Source organism: Puma concolor, chromosome D2 (genome assembly GCF_028749965.1).
Source record: "Puma concolor isolate L17-30 chromosome D2, mPumCon1.1.hap2, whole genome shotgun sequence".
In the NCBI taxonomy this organism is placed as follows: Eukaryota; Metazoa; Chordata; class Mammalia; order Carnivora; family Felidae; genus Puma; species Puma concolor.
Window position 1 is genome coordinate 3,385,459 of NC_141677.1, and position 23,112 is coordinate 3,408,570.

The window sequence follows — 23,112 nt, forward strand, 5'->3', positions numbered from 1 at the left end:
TGCAGATTGTGCCAAACTCAGTGTTGCTTCATAGGAAGAGTTTGGCCAATGGATAGAAGTTCCTTATGTTTGAACATAAGGAAGAGCAGAAGTGAAAACAAGGAGGCATGATGTAGGCGGCTATGAGTGGTTAATGGGGAAATGAGGTATAGAGGCAGAACATGGAAGAGCCTCATGTAAGACTATTTCCTTGGATTTTGTTTAGTAGGACTTGGGAGTCATTCCACAAAGACAGACTCCTTTCACCATTTGTGTAAAATGGCCACGCATGAAATATATCTTCTTGCACTGACTATTTTAATTATCGTGGAACTATATAAAACTCAAAAATACGTTTCCATTGTCTACCGGTGATCTGCTTATACTCCTGTGGTGCTGCTGTCTGTGGGAGGTGAGAAACCCGATGAAGCAGTGTTTCCAAACCGCCTCATTTCAAACCTGAAATCAGTGATTTTCCTTTATTATAAGGTTAGTTGTCCTGGCATACCCAGGTATGGTGAAACTCAGCCCATCAATTACAGAGACCAAAATCAATTAGAACAGGCCATAGATAATTTTTTTATGGTTTAATAACACTATATATTATTAATGGAAGTTTTTACAGACATTATTAGATTCAAATTACTGTGTTTTGTGTGCAGTCAAGGGGATAATAAGCAAAGGTATCAATCTATAAGAATAATAATGTGCCACCTGCTTGAATAATAGCTGAATATTGTGGCTTTGTATAGGGATCCCTTGAAATGCTACAATCTGGCAGTTCTCTCTAGTAGGTCTTTCAGCTTCTTCCCTTTTTCTTATTTTAATAATGCTTCATTTTTCATTGGCCATAAAAGTTTTTATTGGATTTGATCCCAATTTCTGTTTTGGAATTAAGGAAAAATAAAACAAAATGAAGCATTTTCTCCTAGACTTTGAGAATTCTGCTTTTAAAAGATACATGCACATTGCACAGCTGGTAAGTGTCATGGTTAAGAAATTTATCATCTTTGTTTCATTCGGCTCAGCCAGTGATTCATTCAGCATCCTACAAAAATGGAAAGGTGAGACTAGGAAGAGAAAATGGAGTAGTTCACCAGCTTTAAGATATTACAGGATTGGAACTCGTCCAGTTAAAAGAGGAAACGACATTCCATTTCTAGATGCTCTTCCAAATCTAAAATAAATGTCATCACTTAAGCATTTTTAAAATGAAGCACACATTTTGAATAAGAATCACACATTTGGTTGGCTCAGGATGGTTCATATTCATGCCTGTTGTCTTTGTGTAATTATTCATAATATCTCTTTCACTTTCGAAACCATCCCAGTTTGGATGAAAAGTTACGTGATCACCATAGTTACGAAGCAAAAAGCAACTATGGGATAGAAATACAAAAGCATATTTTAGATTCGGGGTGATCATGAATTAGTTCATGCATGAAGTCTCATTAACAAAGCCCAGAAAATTCTCTTTTGTTATTGTAAGTGTAGTATTTAAAAAAGAAAACTATTAGTACATATGTTGGTGCTCCAGATATCTAACACAAATATCTAATGGATAAATTATTAACAATTCACTGCCTGGCAGTTGCTCAAACATTTTGCTTTTTATCTAAAAAGCAATTTGCTTTTTATCTAAATCCCATGGGTTCAAACGAGGCTCACAGACAGGATTGTCTTATGGTCTGTCAGATTTTTACGTTTTGTTTTCCCACTGGCTTGCTTCTACCCTCTAGCAGGCTGACCTGTATTCCTTGTCCGTCCACGCCCTGAGCCTATCAACTGGAGCCCTCATTAGTCACCTGCACGCTTTCCGCTTTCCATCCGGCCATCCTGGAGCACTAGCAGTACTCTCCAGTCGCCCTGTTCTCTCTGCCCCCGGGCATTTGGAGATGCCACCTTGCCTCCTGAATCATCCTATCCTTTCTCATGGGAGTCTAGTTCACACCGAGGCACCAGTAATTAGCATCGGTGGGCTTTACTTCCTCTGGAAAGGCGCCACCGGTTGGAGGCTTCTTCTTACATCCCTGCTTGTCCCTATGGTGGCTCTGATCACTCTACATTCAGTTTTTCTGTTTATTTTCTCTTGACCTCTGCAGTAGTGCAGATTGTAATATATGTCTTCACACTGTGGCCCAAGACCCTACCCCATCCGTGTATACTGCATACAAGGTGCTCGATGAATTGTCGTGTTAGTTTTCTCCCTGGCACAAGAAAACTTGTAAAGCTGCTAGATTTATGTACCTACGTCATCACTACATTTACATACATACTTTTTTTTATGAAATTTATTGTCAAATTGGTTTCCATACAACACCCAGTGCTCATCCCAACAGGTGCCCTCCTCAATACCCATCACCCACCCTTCCCTCCCTCCCACCCCCCATCAACCCTCAGTTTGTTCTCGGTTGTTAAGGGTCTCTTAAGTTTCGGCTCCTTCCGTCTCTAACCTCTTTTTTTTTCCTTCCCCTCCCCCATGGTCTTCTGTTAAGTTTGTCAGGATCCACATTACATACATACTTTTGAAAGTGTATGTGTTCAGTACAACTTTATCTTGTGTCTATTGCCAGAAAAAAGTTGCAATAAACTTTTCAAATCCAATCACTTGGGGGTGAGGGGGAGGGCCAGACCTATGTTAAGGCAGAGTTTAAAGCCATTTATGGCTATATTAAAAAAAGAAAAAAACCTCCTCCTAAGGAAAAGATATATATTGACACAAAAAATGAGCCACAGAATTGAAACTGGCGAGCTTTGGGGCGCCTGGGTGGCGCAGTCGGTTGAGCGTCCGACTTCAGCCAGGTCACGATCTCGCGGTCCGTGAGTTCGAGCCCCGCGTCGGGCTCTGGGCTGATGGCTCGGAGCCTGGAGCCTGTTTCCGATTCTGTGTCTCCCTCTCTCTCTGCCCCTCCCCCGTTCATGCTCTGTCTCTCTCTGTCCCAAAAATAAATAAACGTTAAAAAAAAAAAAATTAAAAAAAAACAAAAACAAAAAAAGAAACTGGCGAGCTTAAATGTTAGTGATGATGTGAAGGTTATCCTGGGGAGTTACTTTGCTCCAGGCATGTGACAAGACAGCGCATCCTAGGAAGGACTGAGGCTCAAGAGAACAGCTATGTGGCGCATGGGTTTCTGGTGCCACAGATCATTGGGTTCTTTCTGAACGGGGACACTCATTGCACTCCACTCCACAGGGATTCAGTGGAAAACTCAGGCTCGCCTGTTTTTAAGGCATCTGGCATTTGCTGCTTTTCAGTTTGCCACATCTTTTCTGAGCCCTTAAGAGGTGCCTGACATTTTGCTTGGTGTTGAAGAGACAGAAATGTGTGGAGGCTTTGCCTCAAGGAAACGGCAGGTATGGAGACGATGATTTTAGACTGACCTCCCTTCTGAGGTCTGCATCAGTGTTTGCAATTACCGGCTGGATGACTAGTCCCAGGGCAATGCAGGCGTGTCGTGTTGAGAGTGCAGCACACTCAGCACCTGTGAAAACCTGAAGCCTTCTATTCCTGCTTTTCTCTTGGCTCACCACCACCACAGTCATCCGGGCACCCATCTAGGAGATGCCAGTTCCCCAGACACCTGTCCTGCGGTCCACGTCCAGTTACCATTGGGTCTTCTCCACATAGCTCTGGGGTTTCTCCTGCCTGTCTCCCCAGCCCCCGTGCCCAGGGCAGTTCTCTGGCCCCCACCACCAAGGCCACCCTCTCATGCAGGTGGTCTCTCCAACCTCAGCTGCTTCTCCTACCCCGGCCCTGCACGTTCCCAACAGAATGTTGCTAAAACAGAAATAGGTCAAGTCACTCCATGTTGCCTTCAGGACACTGGATCATTTACCCAGCACATGTATTTTCCATGGAGAACTTTGCCGATTCGAAAGATCGCAGGTGTCAAAAGCACACAGGCGGAGCTGAGGGCCACAGACGTCAGTCATCACGTCTCAGAATAAAAAGGGTGGCATCTCCCATGAAAACGGAACTGTCAAAATCAGTTAAGTCTGCTGAGGAGATGGTGAAGTATAAGTTACTGTTCTTTCTGCTGTCGCATGAGTCTTGTCAGTCTCTCAGAAAAAGGAGAAATAAAGAGGGGCAAAGAAAGGCGTGCATACTCCCTTTAGGGAAGATTGACTAGGAGTCTCCAGTGAGCCGGGGTTAGGACAGAAAACCTCGGACCTGATGTTTCCATCCACAGGAAGCAAGACAAATGCTATGGGGGAAATACTCTAGCTGAGTGTGCTCTCCCTCTCCTAACAGATCCCTGCTCAAAGACCAAGCACAGACATGCCCCACATCTCAGTTCGGCAGGTCAGTAGACAATAAACTGTGTCTGCCCTAGTAGCAGAATCACTAAGGTGAGGAAGTTGGAGTCCATTAAGAGTGAAAGTCCTTTATATATTTTAGAGAAGTTATCCCACAAAAATTTCAAGGATTAGTTCTTATTAGTAATGAAATAGCAAACGCTCCATGGATTTCTTAATGACTAATACTTTTGGAAAACCATCAACACGTTAGATACATGCTCATCTTTTATTTTAATTTTAGGTTCCTTTTTTAAATTAATTAATTAATTTTTAAATTTATATTCAAGTTAACATATAGAATAGTCTAGCCTTCAGGTCTAGAACCCAGTAATTAATCACTTATGTGAACACCCAGTGCTCATCCTGAAAACTGTCCTTCTTAATGCCCATCACCCATTTAGCCCATCCTCCACCCACTTCCCTTACATCAATTCTCAGTTTGTGCTCTGTATTTAAGAGTCTCTTATGGTTTGCCTTCCTCTCTGTTTTTATCTTATTTTTGCTTCCCTTCCCCTATGTTCATCTGTTTGGTATTTTAAATTCCACATATGAGTGAAATCATATGATATTTGTCTTTCTCTGACTTATTTCACTTAGTATAATACAGTCTACTTCCATCCATGTCATTGCAAATGGCAAGATTTTATTCTTTTTTGATGGCTGAGTAGTATTCCATCTTCTTTATTCATCTGTCAATGGACATTTGGGCTCTTTCCATACTTTGGCTATTGTGGATAGTGCTGCTATAAACATCGGGGTTCATGTGCCTTTGAATCAGCATTTTTGTATCCTTTGGATAAATGCCTAGTAGTGTAATTGCTGAGTCAAACAGTAGTTCTCTTTTTAATTTTCTGAGGAAACTTCATACTATTTTCCAGAGTGGCTTCACCAGTTTGCATTCCCACCAACAGTGCAAAAGTGTTCCTCTTTCTCTGCATCCTCACCAATATCCGTTGTTTCCTGAGTTAATTTTAGCCACTTTGACAGGTGTGAGGTGGTATCTCAATGTAGTTTTGATTTGTATTTCCCTGATGATGAGCAATGTTGGCATCTTTTCATGTGTCTGTTAGCCAACTGGGTACCTTATTTGGAAAAGTGTCTTTTCATGTACACTGCACATTTCTTTTTTTTTTAATTTGTTTTACATTTTATTTATTTTTGATAGAGACAGAACACAAGTCAGGGAGGGGCAGAGCAAGAGGGAGACACAGAATCCAAGCAGGCTCCAGGCTCTGAGCTGTCAGCACAGAGCCCGACGTGGGGCTCGGACTCACGAACCAGGAGATCATGACCTGAGCCGAAGTTGGACGCTCAACCGACTGAGCCACCCAGGAGCCCCAACTCTGCACATTTCTTAACAAACCCAACACACACAAAACAAATTTTATGTTCCTTCTTAAAAATTTGCACAGTAGAGATTAACACATAAAACATTATTTTTGTTTCCTCAAAAGAACACTGTATACTTGTACATCCTTCTGGTTGTCCCCAATTCTAAAAAATTCTAAGCATGAGGCGGAATTATTTAGTAATATGACAATTATGGAAATTAATAAAAGGAAAGAACGTATTGTGCCCTCAGAGCAGAAATACAGCATACCAGTTGAATACAGTGTCTATCCAAATGTGCAAGCTGCCGACAGAAACACGGGGGTGATAGTTTATTTGGCCTCCTTTCTTCCTCACAAGGTGACCTGCAGGTGCTTGGAAGAGGAAAAACAATTTATCCATTCTCGTCACGGTGCCTTGATTTCGGCAAGTCCCCCTTGTCTGCAAAGGTCATTGTATGAGTACGGCACTGAGTGAAAATACTGTAAAATGTTCTAATGAAGCTGCTTTCTGAGCGGTCCTTGCCATACCTCCCCAGTACATGCCTCTACATACATCTACAGCCATTCGCAGGGGATCTTCATAAGCTCCTTGTTTGTTGCATGGAAAACTTTAGACATACTCTCAACCTTGTGAGTTCAGTAGGTCTACTCGCTATTTTTTCTCAAGAGTCACCAGGTACAGGGGCACCTGAGTGGCTCAGTTGGTTAAGCATCTGACTCTTGGTTGCAGCTCAGGTCATGGTCTCACAGTTTGTGGGTTTGAGCCCCACGCTGGGCTCTGTGCTGGCAGTGTGGAGCCTGCTTGGGATTCTCTCTCCCTCTCTCTCTCTGTCCCTTCCCAGCTCATGTTCGCTCTCTCTCTCCCTCTCTCTCAAAATAAATAAATAAACCTTTTCTTTAAAAAAGAATAACCTGGTATATAGGTGAAACACTAAACTCCCTCTCTCCCTTTTTTCCAGGCCCTGAAAAATAACCCACTTGGAGATCAGTTTTTTGGGATATTGATGGGTTTTTGTGAAATTCAGATATTCCAAGATGAACTTTTCCAGTTGACCAGTTCACATAAGACACTTCAGCTGTTAGGAGAAAACCCAGTCGGAACAGGATCAGAACCCTGCATGGGCCTCTGCTGACTGGGGAGGCAGATGGCATGGCAAAATGAGGGAGATAAAACAGTCAGGAGCATTCCAGAAAAAGTTACTACTTTATCACTATCATAATTCTGTCTCTGGCTGGCCATGCTATTTATAGCCAAGATGATTCCCATGTTCAAAGCACCAGCCAATGAGTCTGACATATCTGTGATTAGCAGGGGTTCCTGAGCTCGTGTCTTCCCCAAAGTGACTGATTTTTGTCCTTCTTTAAATCATTCAAAATTGGTTTAGTCATTCTGGTGCCGGTTTGTATCTCAGACACAAGAAAGATTTTTATTATTGAAAGATCTACATGAACTTTGCAGATTCATTGCAATAAATTATAAACAGAATGGGCATATTCTTCAAGTGAAGATACAATATACTTCACTTTCTTAAAAATATTCCTTTGGTGGGAAGTGTGTCCGTATTATTGTGTTGTCATATTATGAACTTTTGTCGCGTGTGCATTGTCTATCTTCTGTCTAGTGAAGATATTTTTTTTTTTTTTTTTTTTTGCTGGTCAAACAGAAAATGTATTTATTTCCAGCCAAGGATGTATTTCTTTGCTACACTTATGACATTACAGACAAACCAGTATTTGTGTGTAATATACAAAGCGGTGTTTTGCATTTTATCTGATAAATCATTATATGGCTTTTTAAGTCCTCAGATATTTTTTAGTGACTTATAAATCCACTTGCTGTCAAACTCTTTGGACATCCTTTAATTCCTTAGAGTATTAAAGTTTAAGTAAAGAATGTCTGTAAATTTAAGGCACTATGATTTTATAAGAAGGGTCAAAAAGCAATGAGATACACTTATTTCAATTATTAATTAGTTGATAATATTAATATCATCTTTGACCCGGGCAACACAGGCTTGCCACATCTCCCTAAGACATTTCAAAAGAAGAGTGCACGTTCACAGAAAGGAGATGTAACCTACTGTCAGTAAAGCTTTGGCACCAACACCCTGTAGGACTCTAGTGAGCTGACCTGGACCCTAAGGAGAACTCCCTCACACAAGCAAGCCCCCCCCCCCCCACTGTTCATGTCCATCTGTTCCATCCAATTGAAATACAAAACTTTGCTTAAAGCCGACAAAGGAACAGTTACTTGCCCGTGAGGCCAGAGCAGAGTTGGGCTGAGGCCACTCTTAGTGTCACAGCTTCCTGGGAACCTAAGCGAGAGAAGACAACGTGCACGGACCTAACTGATCTGCGGGGGGCTAGAGGCTGGACAGGACCATATGATGTGTTTGTTTCTGAAGGGCAGATTTCAGGGCTCCCCCCACTCAGTCAAGATGCCCGTGTGTTTCTCAGGGCATCAAACTGTGAGAACCAACCATATATTAACGTCATTTGGAGCCCGGTAAGGCAGGGTAACATTAAAATAATAATTAAGGAAACAGACAAATAAATGCAAATGAGAAAGTCTGACTGAGCCCCAGGAATCTGCCTTAACCATAACCTCACGTGATACTGAGGCATCAGAACCAGGGCTTAGGAAACAGTGTTTGAGAAACACTGAATGGAAAAGTACAAAAGGCAGAGCCTACTTCTGGAGCCCGCCTTTAACGAAACAATGTACTAGAAGAGGCAAGCATCTGTAATGCTTAAATAGCTTTGCAGTGTTGGTTGTTCAAGGCCCTTCCTGGATCAGCCTTTATTAAACTGTACCATGTGCTCTGGAGTGGCCATAATTTAGTTGACTACCTTACTATAAAGTAGTGGCCATAAACTAGTTTACTAGTGGTGGGAGGAGGGGAAACCTATATGCATGTTTTGGGAGAGCAAGTTGATGGTAGTTCTTTAGTAACATTTTTATTGAAAAGTGTGCATCTCGATGAGTTTTCACAAATAGGAGCACCCATATGTACGGAAAAAAGAGTATTACAAACACCCCAGACACCTCACCACCCTCTCCTGGTCACTGCCCCTCACACACCTGAGAACACCCACTGTATGGCTTTAACAGCATAAATTACTTTTGTCTGTTTTAAACTGTTTTTATAATTGTGTTAAAGTATCATATTTTTTTGTCAGAATCATAGTAGTGCTATGCCCCATTCCGTTTGTTTGTTTGTTACTATGGCTAACTTCAGAGGCATCTGTTCCACAATGACTCACTTTGCACTTGAAAAAGAATTCAATAACAACATGTTGTCTTTCTACAGGGAAATGTTTAGACTTTTGTAAGCACTGGCTTTCAAATAAAAGTCCAAGGAATTCATGCTCGAATCTCAAGGCAGGCGTGTCTAAATGCCTCGCTCTTTAAAGTTGAAAACGAGGGGCGCCTGGGTGGCGCAGTCGGTTAAGCGTCCGACTTCAGCTCAGGTCACAATCTCGCGGTCCATGAGTTCGAGCCCCGCATCGGGCTCTGGGCTGATGGCTCAGAGCCTGGAGCCTGTTTCCAATTCTGTGTCTCCCTCTCTCTCTCTGCCCCTCCCCCGTTCATGCTCTGTCTCTCTCTGTCCCAAAAATAAATAAACGTTGAAAAAAAAAATTTTTAAAAAAAATAAAAAAAAAATAAAATAAAATAAAGTTGAAAACGAATAGCATTGTTAGTGCTAATAAATAAATTATTTGGTTGGAAACTTGAGTAAATGTATTTTAGCAATCTAAATCGATTAGGAAAAAAAGTGTTAATGAATGCAATTCCTAATCAAAGAGAGAAAGTGGAAGTATAAATTTAGCCCTCCAGCGAAATTCTCCAAAGCAAGTGCTCTTCTGGTCTGTTTGAAAGTTGCATTTAGAGTGGGCTAAGGGACAGGGGTCTGTGAAGCCCCAGTGGCCGGGGTTGGCGGGGGGGGGGGGGGAGGCTGTCAGGTTCACAGCGTCAGCCTCCTGTAGATGTAAAGAAGTAGCCTGTGCTCAGCTGGGAGACAGGGGTGTGAGGAGTGTCATCCTTTGTGCCCCGAAGGCTCTACTCTGGAGGAAGGTGGGTCCAGGAGGGGCACGGAGCGGGCCTAGTGAGAAGGGTGCCAGAACGGAGGCCTCGCATGAGGGAGCATGATCAGATCAGATCCTGTAGGCCCAGGAGAAGTAGAAGTCGATGAAGGGCTTTGGTCAGGGAAGTGGCCCAATCCCGGGGAGCCTGGGTGGCTCTGTCGGTTGAGCATTGACTCTTGATTTCAGCTCATGATCTCATAGTTGCTGAGATCAAATCCTATGTCAGGCTCTGCACTGACAGTGCGGATTCTGCTTGGGATTCTCTCTCTCTCCCTCTCTCTCCCCCCCCCCCTCTGTTCTCCCATGTGTATGCTCTCTCTCAATCTCTCTCTCTCTCAAAATAAATAAATAAACATTTAAAAAAAGAAGAGGTACCCAATCTGGCTATTCTTTGACAAAAGCACTAGCCTCCCTTATGGGGTGTGGGCTCCTGATGAGGGGGAAGCTGACAGGTTAAATAATTAGGTAACAGATGGTGATAGTGGCATCATCGTGGAGACGGTGAAGGAGGTGAGGAGTGGTTAGGTCCTGCTTACATTTGAAAGTTCACAGTCAATAAAATGTGCTCATGGATTAGCCGTGAGGGGTGAAAGAAGCAAGGTGGGTCCAGGGTCTGAGTATCCTGGCCGAACAGCTGGAAGAAGGGACCGCCAGGAGTCGTGAACACCCCCCAAGCAGCGGGCTTGTGAGTTGAGACCCCCCACCTTTGGCACAGGTTACAGGGGAAATGTTCTTCAGGCCCCAGGCACAGGTGTGCAGTGGCCATGGACACAGGGGCTCACATGGCAGGTGAGGGCAGGAGGGCTGAGCTGGAGTGAGGACGTTGCTGACATTTCTACGGCCATGACATTCGCAGGGACCCACCAGCCCTGGAGTGTGAGGATGAATAGGAGATGGCCAAGCCCTCTGGGGCTGGGAGAAACCAGCAAAGGACAATGAGGAGAGGTCAGGGGTACTACGAGAAGAAACCAAGAGAGAGTGTTGTGTTGAAGGGCTATTGAACAGTGTTTTCAATGCTGAAGACGGGTTCGGGGGTAAGGACAGTGTAGGAGTGTAGGAGTCCTGATGGCTTGGGCAACTGACCCTGCCAGGGGCCCCGCTCAGCAAAACCTGTAAGGAGTGAGGTCCTCACAAGTGAACGTGTGAAAAGTAGGCTCCTTAGGCCCGCAGTGGTAAGTCCTGTCTAGCAGAAAACAATTTCTTTCTTCTTCCCTAGAATGTATGTAAACGTCTTGATAATCTCTCCCATTTTCCCGTTCTGCCCTCAATTGTTCTATCTCCTTGAGAGGGTTCCTATCAGAGATGGTGGGATTTGTTCATGTGCTTGCTCCCCCCCCAACAGGAAAAGTTATCCTGCTTCCTCAGTCCCCAGGTACAGGCAGCTATGCCATTATCAACACTTGCTTGCTTTAATACTGAAGATCGAGTGGTTTGTCTCTTTCAGTGTTCTGCCCGCCAAAGTAGCTGAATAGTGCATTTTATTTTATTTTTTTTTATACTTCTGCTTTCTTGTCTTTTAGTTTCATTACTGAAAATGGGACTCATGCCCAGAAATTCTCCCAAAAAAACCTGGCTTTTAAATATAATATTTAACTGGTAACTACAGACTCTGTAGATATAAATACAGTTACCTAATGGGGTTAAGTGACTTTTGAAAATACCACCTTCTTGGGGCGCCTGGGTGGCCCAGTTGGTTAGGCGTCCGACTTCAGCTAAGGTCATGATCTCACGGTTCGGGAGTTCAAGCCCCGCATCAGGGTCTGTGCTGACAGCTCAGGGCCTGGAGCCTGCTTCTGATTCTTTGTCTACCCCCCTCAGCTCTTCCCCTGCTCACACTCTGTCTCTCTCTCTCAAAATAAATAAAGATTAAAACAAATTAAAAAAAAAAAAAAAAAGAAGAAGAAGAACTGTTAAAATACCACCTTCTTTCACCTGACCTGCTTTTTGCACTTGTCTTCTCATTGATGAGTGGTTACCGGGGATCAGAACAAGTCAGATTTTTGAGACTTCCTATTTATATTGTACAGAAGAAGGAAGGATTGGATGACAGGTTTGATGCATGGTGTCACTGAAGAGTAAAATGTAATGGTATTAATTTGTGTTAAGTGCCATATTTTAACTCTAATTAATCTGGAGTATCTACGTTATTAATATTCTTTCCTGCCACTAATTTCTCCCATCAGTCTTACATTGGGATGTTCATTTGCATCCTCTGAATTGGAGAAAGGTGGTGAATTTCCCTGAGTAGCCTCTCATAAATCAGGAGACTCGAGTTTTGGATGCTTTCCTGCCTGGTATTTACATGTGATGTGGCCTTGAACTTAAAACTAACCTTTTTACTTCTCCATCAGCACAAATGTATATGTTCTCACATTTAGAGAGGGGTATACAAAATAGGACAGAGATTAGGAATGTGGACTTTGGACACAGATGCCTGGTTAGCACACCTGACACAATATATGACAGCCATCCAAAAATATCACCCATATTAACAGCAAACTAACGTGAGGGTTAAAACGGGGCTTTTGCATGTTATTTTTAAAGACATGCAGAATTTGATTGTGCCCAGAGATCTAATTTGAGTTTCATTTCCTTTTCATTGGACCACTTTGTTTTCATCATGCAAATAATACATGTTCTTCCTGGCGTCACAGCTGGCAGTAAAAATTAACAACCTATGAGCTGAATGTAAAACATAAGCTTCTTTCACTGTTATAAAATTAGGCTTTTTGTTTTCCCCTCACCATCCATAAATGGTGTGTTTGTGTGTGTTTATCGTGGGGGAGGGAATACATTATAGAGTTTGTGACTTTTCGTAGCACTGCTGGCATGCCCAGGATGTGGCATCATGGCTTTTGGAATAATTAGATGCAAAATAAAGGGAGAGAGAAAGGTCCTGCTCACAATGACTTGCGTCTATGAACTGTTCCCGCTTTAATCAGATCACAGTTGCTGGGTCGGAAGCCTGTAAGGACCAATTAGCTTCGTCCAGTGTAAAAGTGATGTTTTCTAGTCAGAGTCTGTCCCTCTCACCCTGATTGGCTGTGTCCAAAAAGCCTGCTGTGTGTCACAGAGGGAACTCCTGAAGAGCATCTGTGGCTCAGCGCAAATTAATGACAGCTGCTGGACACAGAAAGAGCAGTCCATACTGATGGGGGGGGGGGGGGGGGTTGGCGCATAGGCATATGTGTGAGAAGAATGCTTAAGTCCAGAAAAGGCTGTGCATTATTTCAGAATTGTGGTTCCCCGTGCGGATCAGGGCTCATTTAACCTTTTGTACCATGGACCACTTTGGCAATATGTTTCCCAATGAAAATATAAATGCGTACAATAAATGACATAGCATTATAAAGGAAATCTAATGTATTGAAATAGAATTCTCAAAATATTTAAAAAGAAGAAAAATACATAGTTTTTATCAGTGCTTTAAATAACCTAATTTTACAGTGGGTTTATTAATTACCACGATTTCAAATTAGTAATTAGCATAAATGAGGTTTCAAAATAGTTCAATATTAATAATAATATGAAGTGAAAAAATATTGTGATTTTTCTTGGTTCAAAGTCACCAGTACTCCCAGACTGGTAACTGTGATGTTTCTCACCCTCTTCATTGATGAAAATGCTAAATTATGATCAGAAGAAAGTGTACAATTATCTTCTAGAAGCTCGAGTTTCTGCCCCAGATTGAAAAATCAGAGATACCTATCTGAACCACTTGTAAATTTTCATGGCTAAAATGGTACTATTTCATCCAGGAAAGCACTTGAGTATTTAATATAAAATATTTAACCTTCAGCTGGAGTTGATTTCAAAACACCACTATTGCAAAAGTGGGGAAAACTTATCAGTAAAAATTTATGACAAAATTTGAATCTATTTCAATAAGTACATTCTGTTGAATTGTGTCAAGGTTTTTCTTGACATTTGGAGGAAATTTTCTAGGAGTCAGTTGTGATGAAATGTTCCCTGAAATAACTTCTGGATTGCTGTATAATAAGGTACATTTTCTAAAAAAAAGACAAAAACAAAACCCAGAAAGTCAAGGGCTGGTGTTTCCCCCACTCACAACATGACCATGTAGTCATGAAAAGAAAATCTATTGGAAATATAAATTGTCATCAGTTTTTTTAACTGAAGAGGAGAAAAGACAAGAAAACAAACATATTTCTAGTACATGAGTCTTAATTATATTTTAATAACATATGTCTAATTAAATAATATTTGGAATTCTATAGCTATTTAAAAATACTTACTTGAAATCATCTCTGTCCGTTATATGATGTCTTTGAGGACTTCCCATGGGCAAAAATGTAGCCTTAATCTATTAACTTTATATAGAAATATGAATTATTTGGGGATTTGATCATTAGTGTGGAATGAGAAGACAAATAGGAAAATAAAGTAAATATAATACTTTAGGTTATGAATTTTTTTCTCTTTTACTTAAATATTTTATTAGCAATTTACCAAATGCCTTTGCTTCTCAATTTTCTGTCTACCTGTTTTTAACCACAATTTTCTCTCCTAACAACATATAATGCAGATACAATAATTCTTTATTAGTGTTTTTGTTTGTTTTTGTTTTGTTTTATTTTTAATATATACTGAGTTTGAGGACAGGAGACCAAAAAGTTGATGAACTGTCTCTAGACTTTCTTATCCTCGTCAACTCGTTCTAAGGGCCCCAGTCCCTTGACTTGAAAGCATTTCTTCTTTCTGTAATGACTCCAGATCAAAAAAGAACCCTCCTATATGATGTGAAAAGCAACACGCCAAAAGCATCCAATAACAGAATTTTTTAACTTCTCAAAAAATTATTTTCTAGGCTGAACAAGACAATGGTCACCCTCTGCCAGCCTTTGCCAGTCTACATATTGAAATACTGGATGAAAACAACCAGAGTCCCTACTTCACGATGCCCAGTTATCAAGGCTACATTCTGGAATCTGCCCCAGTGGGAGCCACTATCTCTGACAGTCTGAATTTGACCACCCCTCTTAGAATTGTGGCTCTGGACAAGGACATAGAGGATGTAAGTTCAATCTTCATTTTGCTCTTGTTTTCTTTATGTCGACAGGAAATTTTACGAGGACATAGTTACATGAGCCATAGAATAGAGAACCAAGTCCGTATAAATAAGAGTCTCAGAAACAAGGATCTTAGTGTTGTAATCTAATTTCACATCAAGAATATTGTGAAAAAGAGTATGTTTGAATTCAGTGACTGTTTTTTTGTTTGTTTGTTTGTTTGTTTGTTTGTTTTTCAGTTTACAGATCCTGGGTATAAGGATGGAAAGGAATGTTTCATTTATAGTTTGCTAAACCACAGGACAATCTTTTTTTTTTTTTAATTAATATGGGTTGAAAACTGTTTCTATAATTGCTGATAGGGGAACATAATCACATTACAGAATAAATATTAGAAAAAAAAAAACAAAAACATGAAGGCAGTCCTGTGGTATGGTTTAAGGAACTTTTCCAATGCTATGTTATTAGGCAAAAACACATTTGGAGGCAGCTGACCCGCTCACACTGCCACCGGTGGCCGTGTTGATGTCAAGGCTCCGTGCGCCATGCATGCCAGTGCCCTGTGGTGGACATGCCACTGGCCACACGGGTGGTTGGCTGTCCAGGCTGGGCGGGTCAGAGTTCTTGACCTCTGCACCCCCTCTTGTGCTGAGAAGTGGGCAGCCAATCTATACCAGGCCAGTCATAGCTTTTCCAGGAAAGGAAAATCAAGGAACCAGGGCGGGGAGGCTTTGGCATCACATATTAAAGAAATGGAAACGGATCTGGAGCCACAGTGGCCGCATTAGCTGACATCATGGAGGAAGCCTGTCACCACAGAGAGGAAATGAGTCCTGACAAAGTCACACACAAGGGAGTGCTGTTGGGTCCTGTTGTCTTGGGTTAGAAGATGCCCAGGCCTGTAACTGATCTCTGATTTTTCTTCCTTTTGTTCTGTGGTTCTGTGACCTGCCACAGTATTTCCCCATGCATCTTTTTTATTTTTTTGAAAACATACTTTCAGTTTGAATTCTGCCCCTTCCAAAGGGAGAAAGACCTGACTCAGCCATTTCTCCCTCTTCAACAGAGCTGTTCATAAATGTCCTGCAGCCACGCTGTCCCCGATGGCAGCCACCAGCCACGCGTGCCTGTGGAGCCCTGGAAACAGGACTACACTGACAACTTAATTTAGTGTTTTGTTTAATTTAACTAACTTAAATCTAAGTAGTCACCTGCCACTACTTGGGCAGCACAGCCGTAGAGTGTCCCCCAAAATCTCATTACAAGGAAGCTTCATCATCCGTCTAGTAAATGAAGAGGGAACTTTCAGATTTTTTGTCCCCTCTTTCTGGAAAAAGTTTCTAACACTTCGCAGAGGCTGTGACAACTCTGTGTGCCCTCCACTTCTTTCCAGATGCCTTTCTACCTCCTGATACTATCTCTCTCCCCTCATCCCAACCTTCCTGTGCTGCTTAGTCTCTCCTCTTTGGTCTCATCACGTTTTAACAATAACTGTCAGTGAGTTCTTAGTACCGGCCCGACAATCTAGTAAATACTTTATCTTGCGTTAATTCCCTTAAATCTCACAGCAAACATAAAAGATGCAATATCCCATATTGCAGAAGGGGAAGTTGAAGCTATTTTAAATTGATTTCTGTGATCACAGACTTAGTAAATGGTGGAGTTGGTCCTTGAGCCAAGGTCTATGGGAAGCAAAGTCCTTGATTTTAAGCACCAAACTAGAAAGCCCATGTCTACTTGATACAGTATGACTATAGTCTGACAATCATGACAGCTGATAAATGCTACAGACATTCTTCCAGAAAAGTGCATATGCGAACACCATTTCCCATCCCAATGTAGGAGGTTAGGGATCCCCTGAATGTCTTCATCTAGTGAGTCCTCACTAGAAAATTCAGAGTTACCTTAATAAGTTTTATATAGGCTAAGCTACTATATTTTGTAGGCCTGGTGATGTCGCATAGATTTTGGTATGGATTTTATTTCATTTTTAAATTGGAATGTGTAATCATATGTTAAGCAGAGACTAGTCAATTTGGAAAATTATAATAGTGTAAGTCATACCATCATGAACACATCAGTTAGCAAAATCTGAATCCTGAAAGAAAATGCAGCTGAGAGTTTTTCCATAATTGCAAAATGTATGTGTTTGTATTTACTTGATGTATTTATATTATTGAATAGTTGCATGCTAAACTTGCTTGGGTACATTCTTACTTTCCTGGATTGCCATTCACGTTAACATTATAAATGTGAAAATGCATTCTAAGAGACTTTGTAAAAGATGATGAGACTTACAGGGTATTGGTGAGGTGGAGTTGGGGGAGCTCCTAGGTGTAAAATGTCTGGGAAACACTACTTGACATTCTACTCATAGAGTTGACCATCCCACTTAGCCTATTAAATGCTCTGTGCATTTCCAGGGCTGGGGGAGGAGTTTGGGGCAGGAGGCTGTTGTTCTTAAGATTTTGTTCTTTGGAGTTACCCCCCAGCCCCGGCTTGTGTGACCCTTGGTCCTACTCTGTGATAATTGAATGACTCTGTGGGCCTCGTTTTCGTGAGTCACCCCTTTTCATTCAATCACCTGTGAATGCAAACAAGTATGTGACAGGACACCTTGGTCTGTCCTTCCCTTGGGGCTGGCAGGAAGGGCAGGGAGAGGACAGTTCCCTTAAATGCTGCCATGCACTTAGAGAAAGGCACCGTTAATATGTCTTGTAAAAACGTCAAGTAATTAAACAATGTGTATCTTGCCATTAGTTTTTTAGGCCCATCCTCTTTCCAAAATTAACTACAGTGAGTGCCATTGGGTGCCTAGAAAGTGAGCAAGTATCTCTAATCTCCTAGTGATGAAGGTTTCTAAAATACTAAATATAGCTTCTATGTATCTATAATGTAAACAAGCCCATAGAATGTCAACATAGTTTAATCCAGTTTCCTATACCATGTGAAATATTCTCTTAAAACCCACTCCTCAGGCACTGATATAACCCCTCATCATGCCCCTCAGTCTTGAAACCCAAGAGTCTTTGGTTTTTGTTTCCTCACTGCAGCTGAAAATCTTCATATTCTCCCTGTTTTGTCCTCTGGATATTTCATGACTGTCTTTATCTCTCATTGGAATTACCTTCTGATGTCCTTGCCCTCCTATTTTTTCTTACTCGGGTGTCTCTTACCCAGCCACTAAGAGTGATCTAGTTAAGAGGTCAGATCAGTCTACATCACAGTTCTGCCTCACACGCTTTTGAGATCAGTTTTCCCGCAGAAGAGAATGGCTGGCTGTTATCTCATGCTCGAACATTCATACGGCCTCATTTCCTGAAACTTCCTCCTCACCTGTTACATTTAGCAATGGCTTGTAGTTTCCTGTGTAGCTTCTTGTCTCATTACCTTTTTTTGTGGCATTTTCCATGCTTTGAAATCTTTTCTCTTTCATCACCCAAGCAGGTTTGGACAACTTCCACTCAGTGTTGAGAGTTCTGCATGGGCATCCCTCACTCACATCATGTCCAGATTCCGCTTCCTCTCACCTGAGTGGGGTGTCTCTCTCATGCTATCCTTGTGACATTGTAGGCACCTTGCACCCTCTTTGAATATAAACTGAGAACAGGGCTTAGATCTCTGTCATTCTTGTATCTTGAGGATCTAACACAGTTCCCAGAACTTAGTAGTTTCTACTAATTGTTTAATGAACTTGTACATTCAGGCATGAGTAGAGGAATGAGGATATCTAACATATGATCAAAATTCTAGTGCTCTTGATTTAACTGTTTCACGATACGGCCCATTCCAGGGTTGGACAACCACTTCCTAGAAAACTCTTCATCCTATTGAGTTGAAACGAGCCTTCTCATAATTCATCTTGTATTCCACATAACTTCCATTTTCCATCACTGAGAATAAATCCATGAGATAGTCTGTAATAGGTTTCAAGATGGATTGATGTCCTTTGGAATCACCTCTTTCCCCCACCACCCCCAGGCCAAGGACTCTTTATTTTAAAAGCAAAATATGTTCACTACTAGATGATTTAAAGATTTGTATTAACAAAAAGAAACCTCAAGGCCCTTTCAAGGCAAGAATTTTACTGCCTGATAAATTCTCGCTGTTTTTGAGTGCCAGAATAATGCAATTACTCAGTGTATGGGCAGAGGATTTAAGAATAAAGACAGAAACACATCACCGCATTCAGGTGTTACCAAAAGAAATGGAGAAGAACGCTAGGCATGGAAAGAGAAGTCATCACGGCAGGAATTAGTTTCCTGAGTAGCTTCGAGAATAGGAGAACAGACTTGGATTGTCCAAAAATCAGCATCTTCCTTCAGTTCAGTAGAAAGGAAGAGTTTTAAGAAATAGTAGCAGGGATCGGTGAGTGGAGTTATCAGCAGTGTAGATTTGGGGGTAGAAGGAATATTAACGGTCACAGTGAAACTAAAAAAAAAAAGAGTAAACAAAAATATTTGTGTCAGTGTTCCTTTTCTATTGATGTATAAATGTCCACATAAAGGTACATATGTCATATAGAGAGGTAATAGGAGTCACATTCTGGGTTTTTTTTTTTTTTTTAAGTGCTCTTACATCATACTTTCAAAATAGCCCAGCAGGTAGATAGGGCAAGACACACCCAAGGTATTTAAGATGATGTCTGAAACCACCATGTTTTCAGTAAGCAGAACTACTAAGAGCTGATGATTGGATTCCGGTTATAAAAAGTAAGTAAATAATGGGGAATAGTAATCAACCGAGGGTACCCATTTGGCTCGTAGGAAGGCAGCAAGTCATTTAGAATTCCATGTGGGTTCACGTCCTGCATAAAGCGTTACTGTTTTCAGAATAAAGGTGTCCTTAAAACTTAATGCAATATGGTCTTAAAGGTCCACGGTCCTGGTATGCTTTATACATATCATTATGCTGTCGTATGTATGTTATGTCAGAATATTAAGAAAAAAAATACACTGTGAAAAAAGTTATTAGTTTAAATGCGCTAGAAAACGTTGTTGCTGTTGTTTATTTGTTTTTTACTAGAGTATACTTGTAAGCCATATGTATGTCTGTGGTCATTTATGCTTACATGTTTCTATTTAATGTTTAATTTGCATATAGGTTCCTCCAGGGGGAGTTCCTGTAGGTACTAGGCATTCATTTTGTGTTTGCTCTTTTGTGAATTGCTGTGGTTCATTTCCTAGTTCTCTTTCTTTTCCGTAAAACAAGTAGACACTTCCTTCAGTATCCGTTATAAAGACATCTACAACGACTTTATATATGTCTGTGTAGATGTTAATTTAATTTTATGTTCATCATATTATTGGTTATAGTAGAATGAATTGTATGGAATCCAAATTTTATGTGAACTTTAGCAAAGATTGTTCAATTTTTTAATGTTTTTCAGTTTATGACAAACATTAGTAATTCATCATCATATTTCTGAAAGACTCTAAGCTTGGGATTGAACTCTTTTGAACAAGGTTGTCTGAAGACAACTACTGTTGACCAATTCACATTGGCAGATGAGATTAATTTCTGTCATTTCCCCTTATGCTTCATAATTTACCTAAGTATGCATATGTATATATGTGCACATATACATACATTTTTGTGTTGTATGTGTATATATATATGAGGATGCATATAAATGTGTGTGTGTGTGTGTGTGTGTGTGTGTGTGTATGTGAGAGAGAGATACAGTATTCTGGTTCTCATTGGAAACCCCAAATTGGTTTCAAATCCAGTTGATTGTTATATTTGAATGGATTTCTTCTACATGATAAGATTTTAAATTTTACATCCACATGTTGTTTACCTTTGCATTTGTATATGTCCTTACTTTTGTCTTCAATTTTTCTGTGCTGTGAGTGAATATCAGAGTTTATTTTACCCTCCCAGAGAATAATACACAAACCAATGAAATGACACACTTATCGTGTATAGTTACTATATACTTCAGATAATATAATATTACCTTATGTCAGAGGGAAAAGGAAAATTTATTAATCAGCCTTCTGTGTACATACTGATTTTAAAAAAACTAATGTGTATTTTAAACAAATTTAAACACAAGGGCTGCATTAAAAGTACTGACCCTGTAAGAATAAGAAGTCAGATGGAGTGCTTGAGTGACTCAGTGGGTTAAGCATCCGACCTCAGCTCAGGTAATGATCTCACATTTCATGGGTTCAAGCCCCATGTCAGGCTCTGTGCTAACAGCTTGGAGCCTGAAGCCTGCTTTGGATTCTGTGTCCCCCTCTCTCTTTGCCCCTCCCCCTCTCGTGCTCTGTCTGTCTCTCTCAAAAATAAATGAACATTAAAAAAAAAAATAAGAAGTCAGAGCATTTTCTGTCCATTTTACACTCATAATATACCACACCCGAAACTAGCATTAGCCTTAAAAATAAGTCCTAGAGGGGCGCCTGGGTGGCGCAGTCGGTTAAGCGGCCGACTTCAGCCAGGTCACGATCTCGCAGTCCGTGAGTTCGAGCCCCGCGTCGGGCTCTGGGCTGATGGCTCAGAGCCTGGAGCCTGTTTCCGATTCTGTGTCTCCCTCTCTCTCTGCCCCTCGCCCGTTCATGCTCTGTCTCTCTCTGTCCCAAAAATAAATAAACGTTGAAAAAAAAAATTTTTTTTAAAAAATAAGTCCTAGGTATTAAGCTTTGAGTAGTAATTGGCTGCATATTTCCAAATCTGCCTTCTTCAATTCTTGGCCTCAAAGAAATATCCAGGTATTCACCATTAGCATCTAAGTACCCTATACATAGATTTTGAAGGTTACTATGGTAAGTATCCGTAAATTTCACAAGTTATAATTTAACCAGAGATTAACTGAGCAGGAAAGATTGGCATGAGCTATAAAATGCCATTGACAGTGATAGCTTTATGTGTTATATTATCTTTTTCACAAAAAAAAACAATCCGCAGGTCTGGAAAGTCGTATTTTAGTCTCTAGCTAGTTGCAACGGGACTTGAAGACCAGCAAATTATCAAAAAGTCTTTAATGTTTCTCGTTATCAAACGTAAGAGTCTGTTTCTGAAGTCCTGGCGGGCGTGTCATCTTGAAACAGGAAGCATTTGAAGTGAGGGTCTCGTGACTTTCATAAACCGGGAGAACGAACGGCGTGGTCAGTGGCACGACCGGGTGGTGCGGTGTCGCGTGTGTGTACCGTGGTGCACGGCCCGGCGCTCACCGCAGTCCTGCACCATCACCACACCTGACATAACAAAGAAAATGCTCACAACATGTGGTGAGTCTCTGAAGGCATTATACCCAACAAATTTACCAACAGAGACTCCAGGGGGAAGGAAGAAAGAAATTGGGAGAACATTAGTTATGAGGAAAGTAGAGAAGGACTGAGGGATCTGAACAAAGGGAAAGAAGCAAATATTTGCTCTATTAGGTCACGGGGCAGAGCTTGCGCAGCTCGGATTACTGGCCACGTAGAGGTTTGACTATAGGATGCTGCATTGCTCAACATCACTGTTGGGACACTCGGAGAACAGGAAAAAATACATGAATTTAACAGCCTAGTGATTTTACCCTGGTTGGTAATTGCTGTTAATTGAAACTGCCTTTTAACTTTCTCGATCACTTAAAAATAACCATCAAATTTTATGGAAATTGACTTTAAAGTACACACACAGTAAGAAGGAACCTCAAAATATGGCTTAAAATATGTTGAATTTATATGCATTTTATCATCTATTTTTTAAAATAATTTAACTTTTTATTAACTAATATGTTTGATTAATCAACCCCCCCACCACCACCTGCTAGCCATGCTGAGCATATGGGGTCATGATGCTGACACGGAAACTGAGGTTCCTGTTTGAAAGTATCCATGTAAAGCCTCTGACTTTTCACGGCTCTGAACAATTTTGATTATTGTATAATAAAGAGATCAATGGAAATTATTGTCTATCATATTCATTTTTTTTATTGTTGTAGGATCAATAAATGTAGCATACTGGACTTGTATCAAAAGCTTCCATAGAAGACTTTAAGTCTTCTATGGACCTAGAAGCTGCAATGATATAGCTAAGTGATATCTCAAATATCTAAGGTGATATCACAAATACAGAACTGTGTGAGGTTCAAATGAAACCATTCATTTCAAAGTTATTCAGAATATGTACATACAGAAGCTTTAACAAGATGTATAGATTTCAGCATCTGTGGGTTGCATCAGGACCACCTTTTAATAAAGCAGTACAGATATCAACTTTCTCAATTTCACATAAAAATGTTTAAAATGTGAGTGCTAATTTTTTAAGTCAAATTTAACATGTCTTTAACAATTTTTAAGTCTATACTCTGCCCTCAGCCCCCGATTTCAGACGTAGAAAAGGAATCTATGATATTAAATTGCATTTCACACTACGCTATGCATACCATGTGT

At 40.8% G+C, this 23,112-nt stretch overlaps 1 protein-coding gene across 15 annotated transcripts in view; it reads left to right on the forward strand.

Moving 5' to 3' along the window:
• PCDH15 (protocadherin related 15) overlaps positions 1-23,112 on the forward strand; it is a 1,260,230-nt gene that overhangs the window by 888,290 nt on the left and 348,828 nt on the right. For all 15 annotated transcript variants that reach the window (XR_015241496.1, XM_086679475.1, XM_086679485.1 and 12 more), the window contains one exon: positions 14,524-14,730. Coding sequence is in view for 14 of the 15 variants with exons in the window: in XM_086679475.1 (XP_086535601.1) it covers positions 14,524-14,730 (207 nt within the window). In the remaining variant the exon portion in view is untranslated. The remainder of the gene's footprint in view (positions 1-14,523; positions 14,731-23,112) is intronic.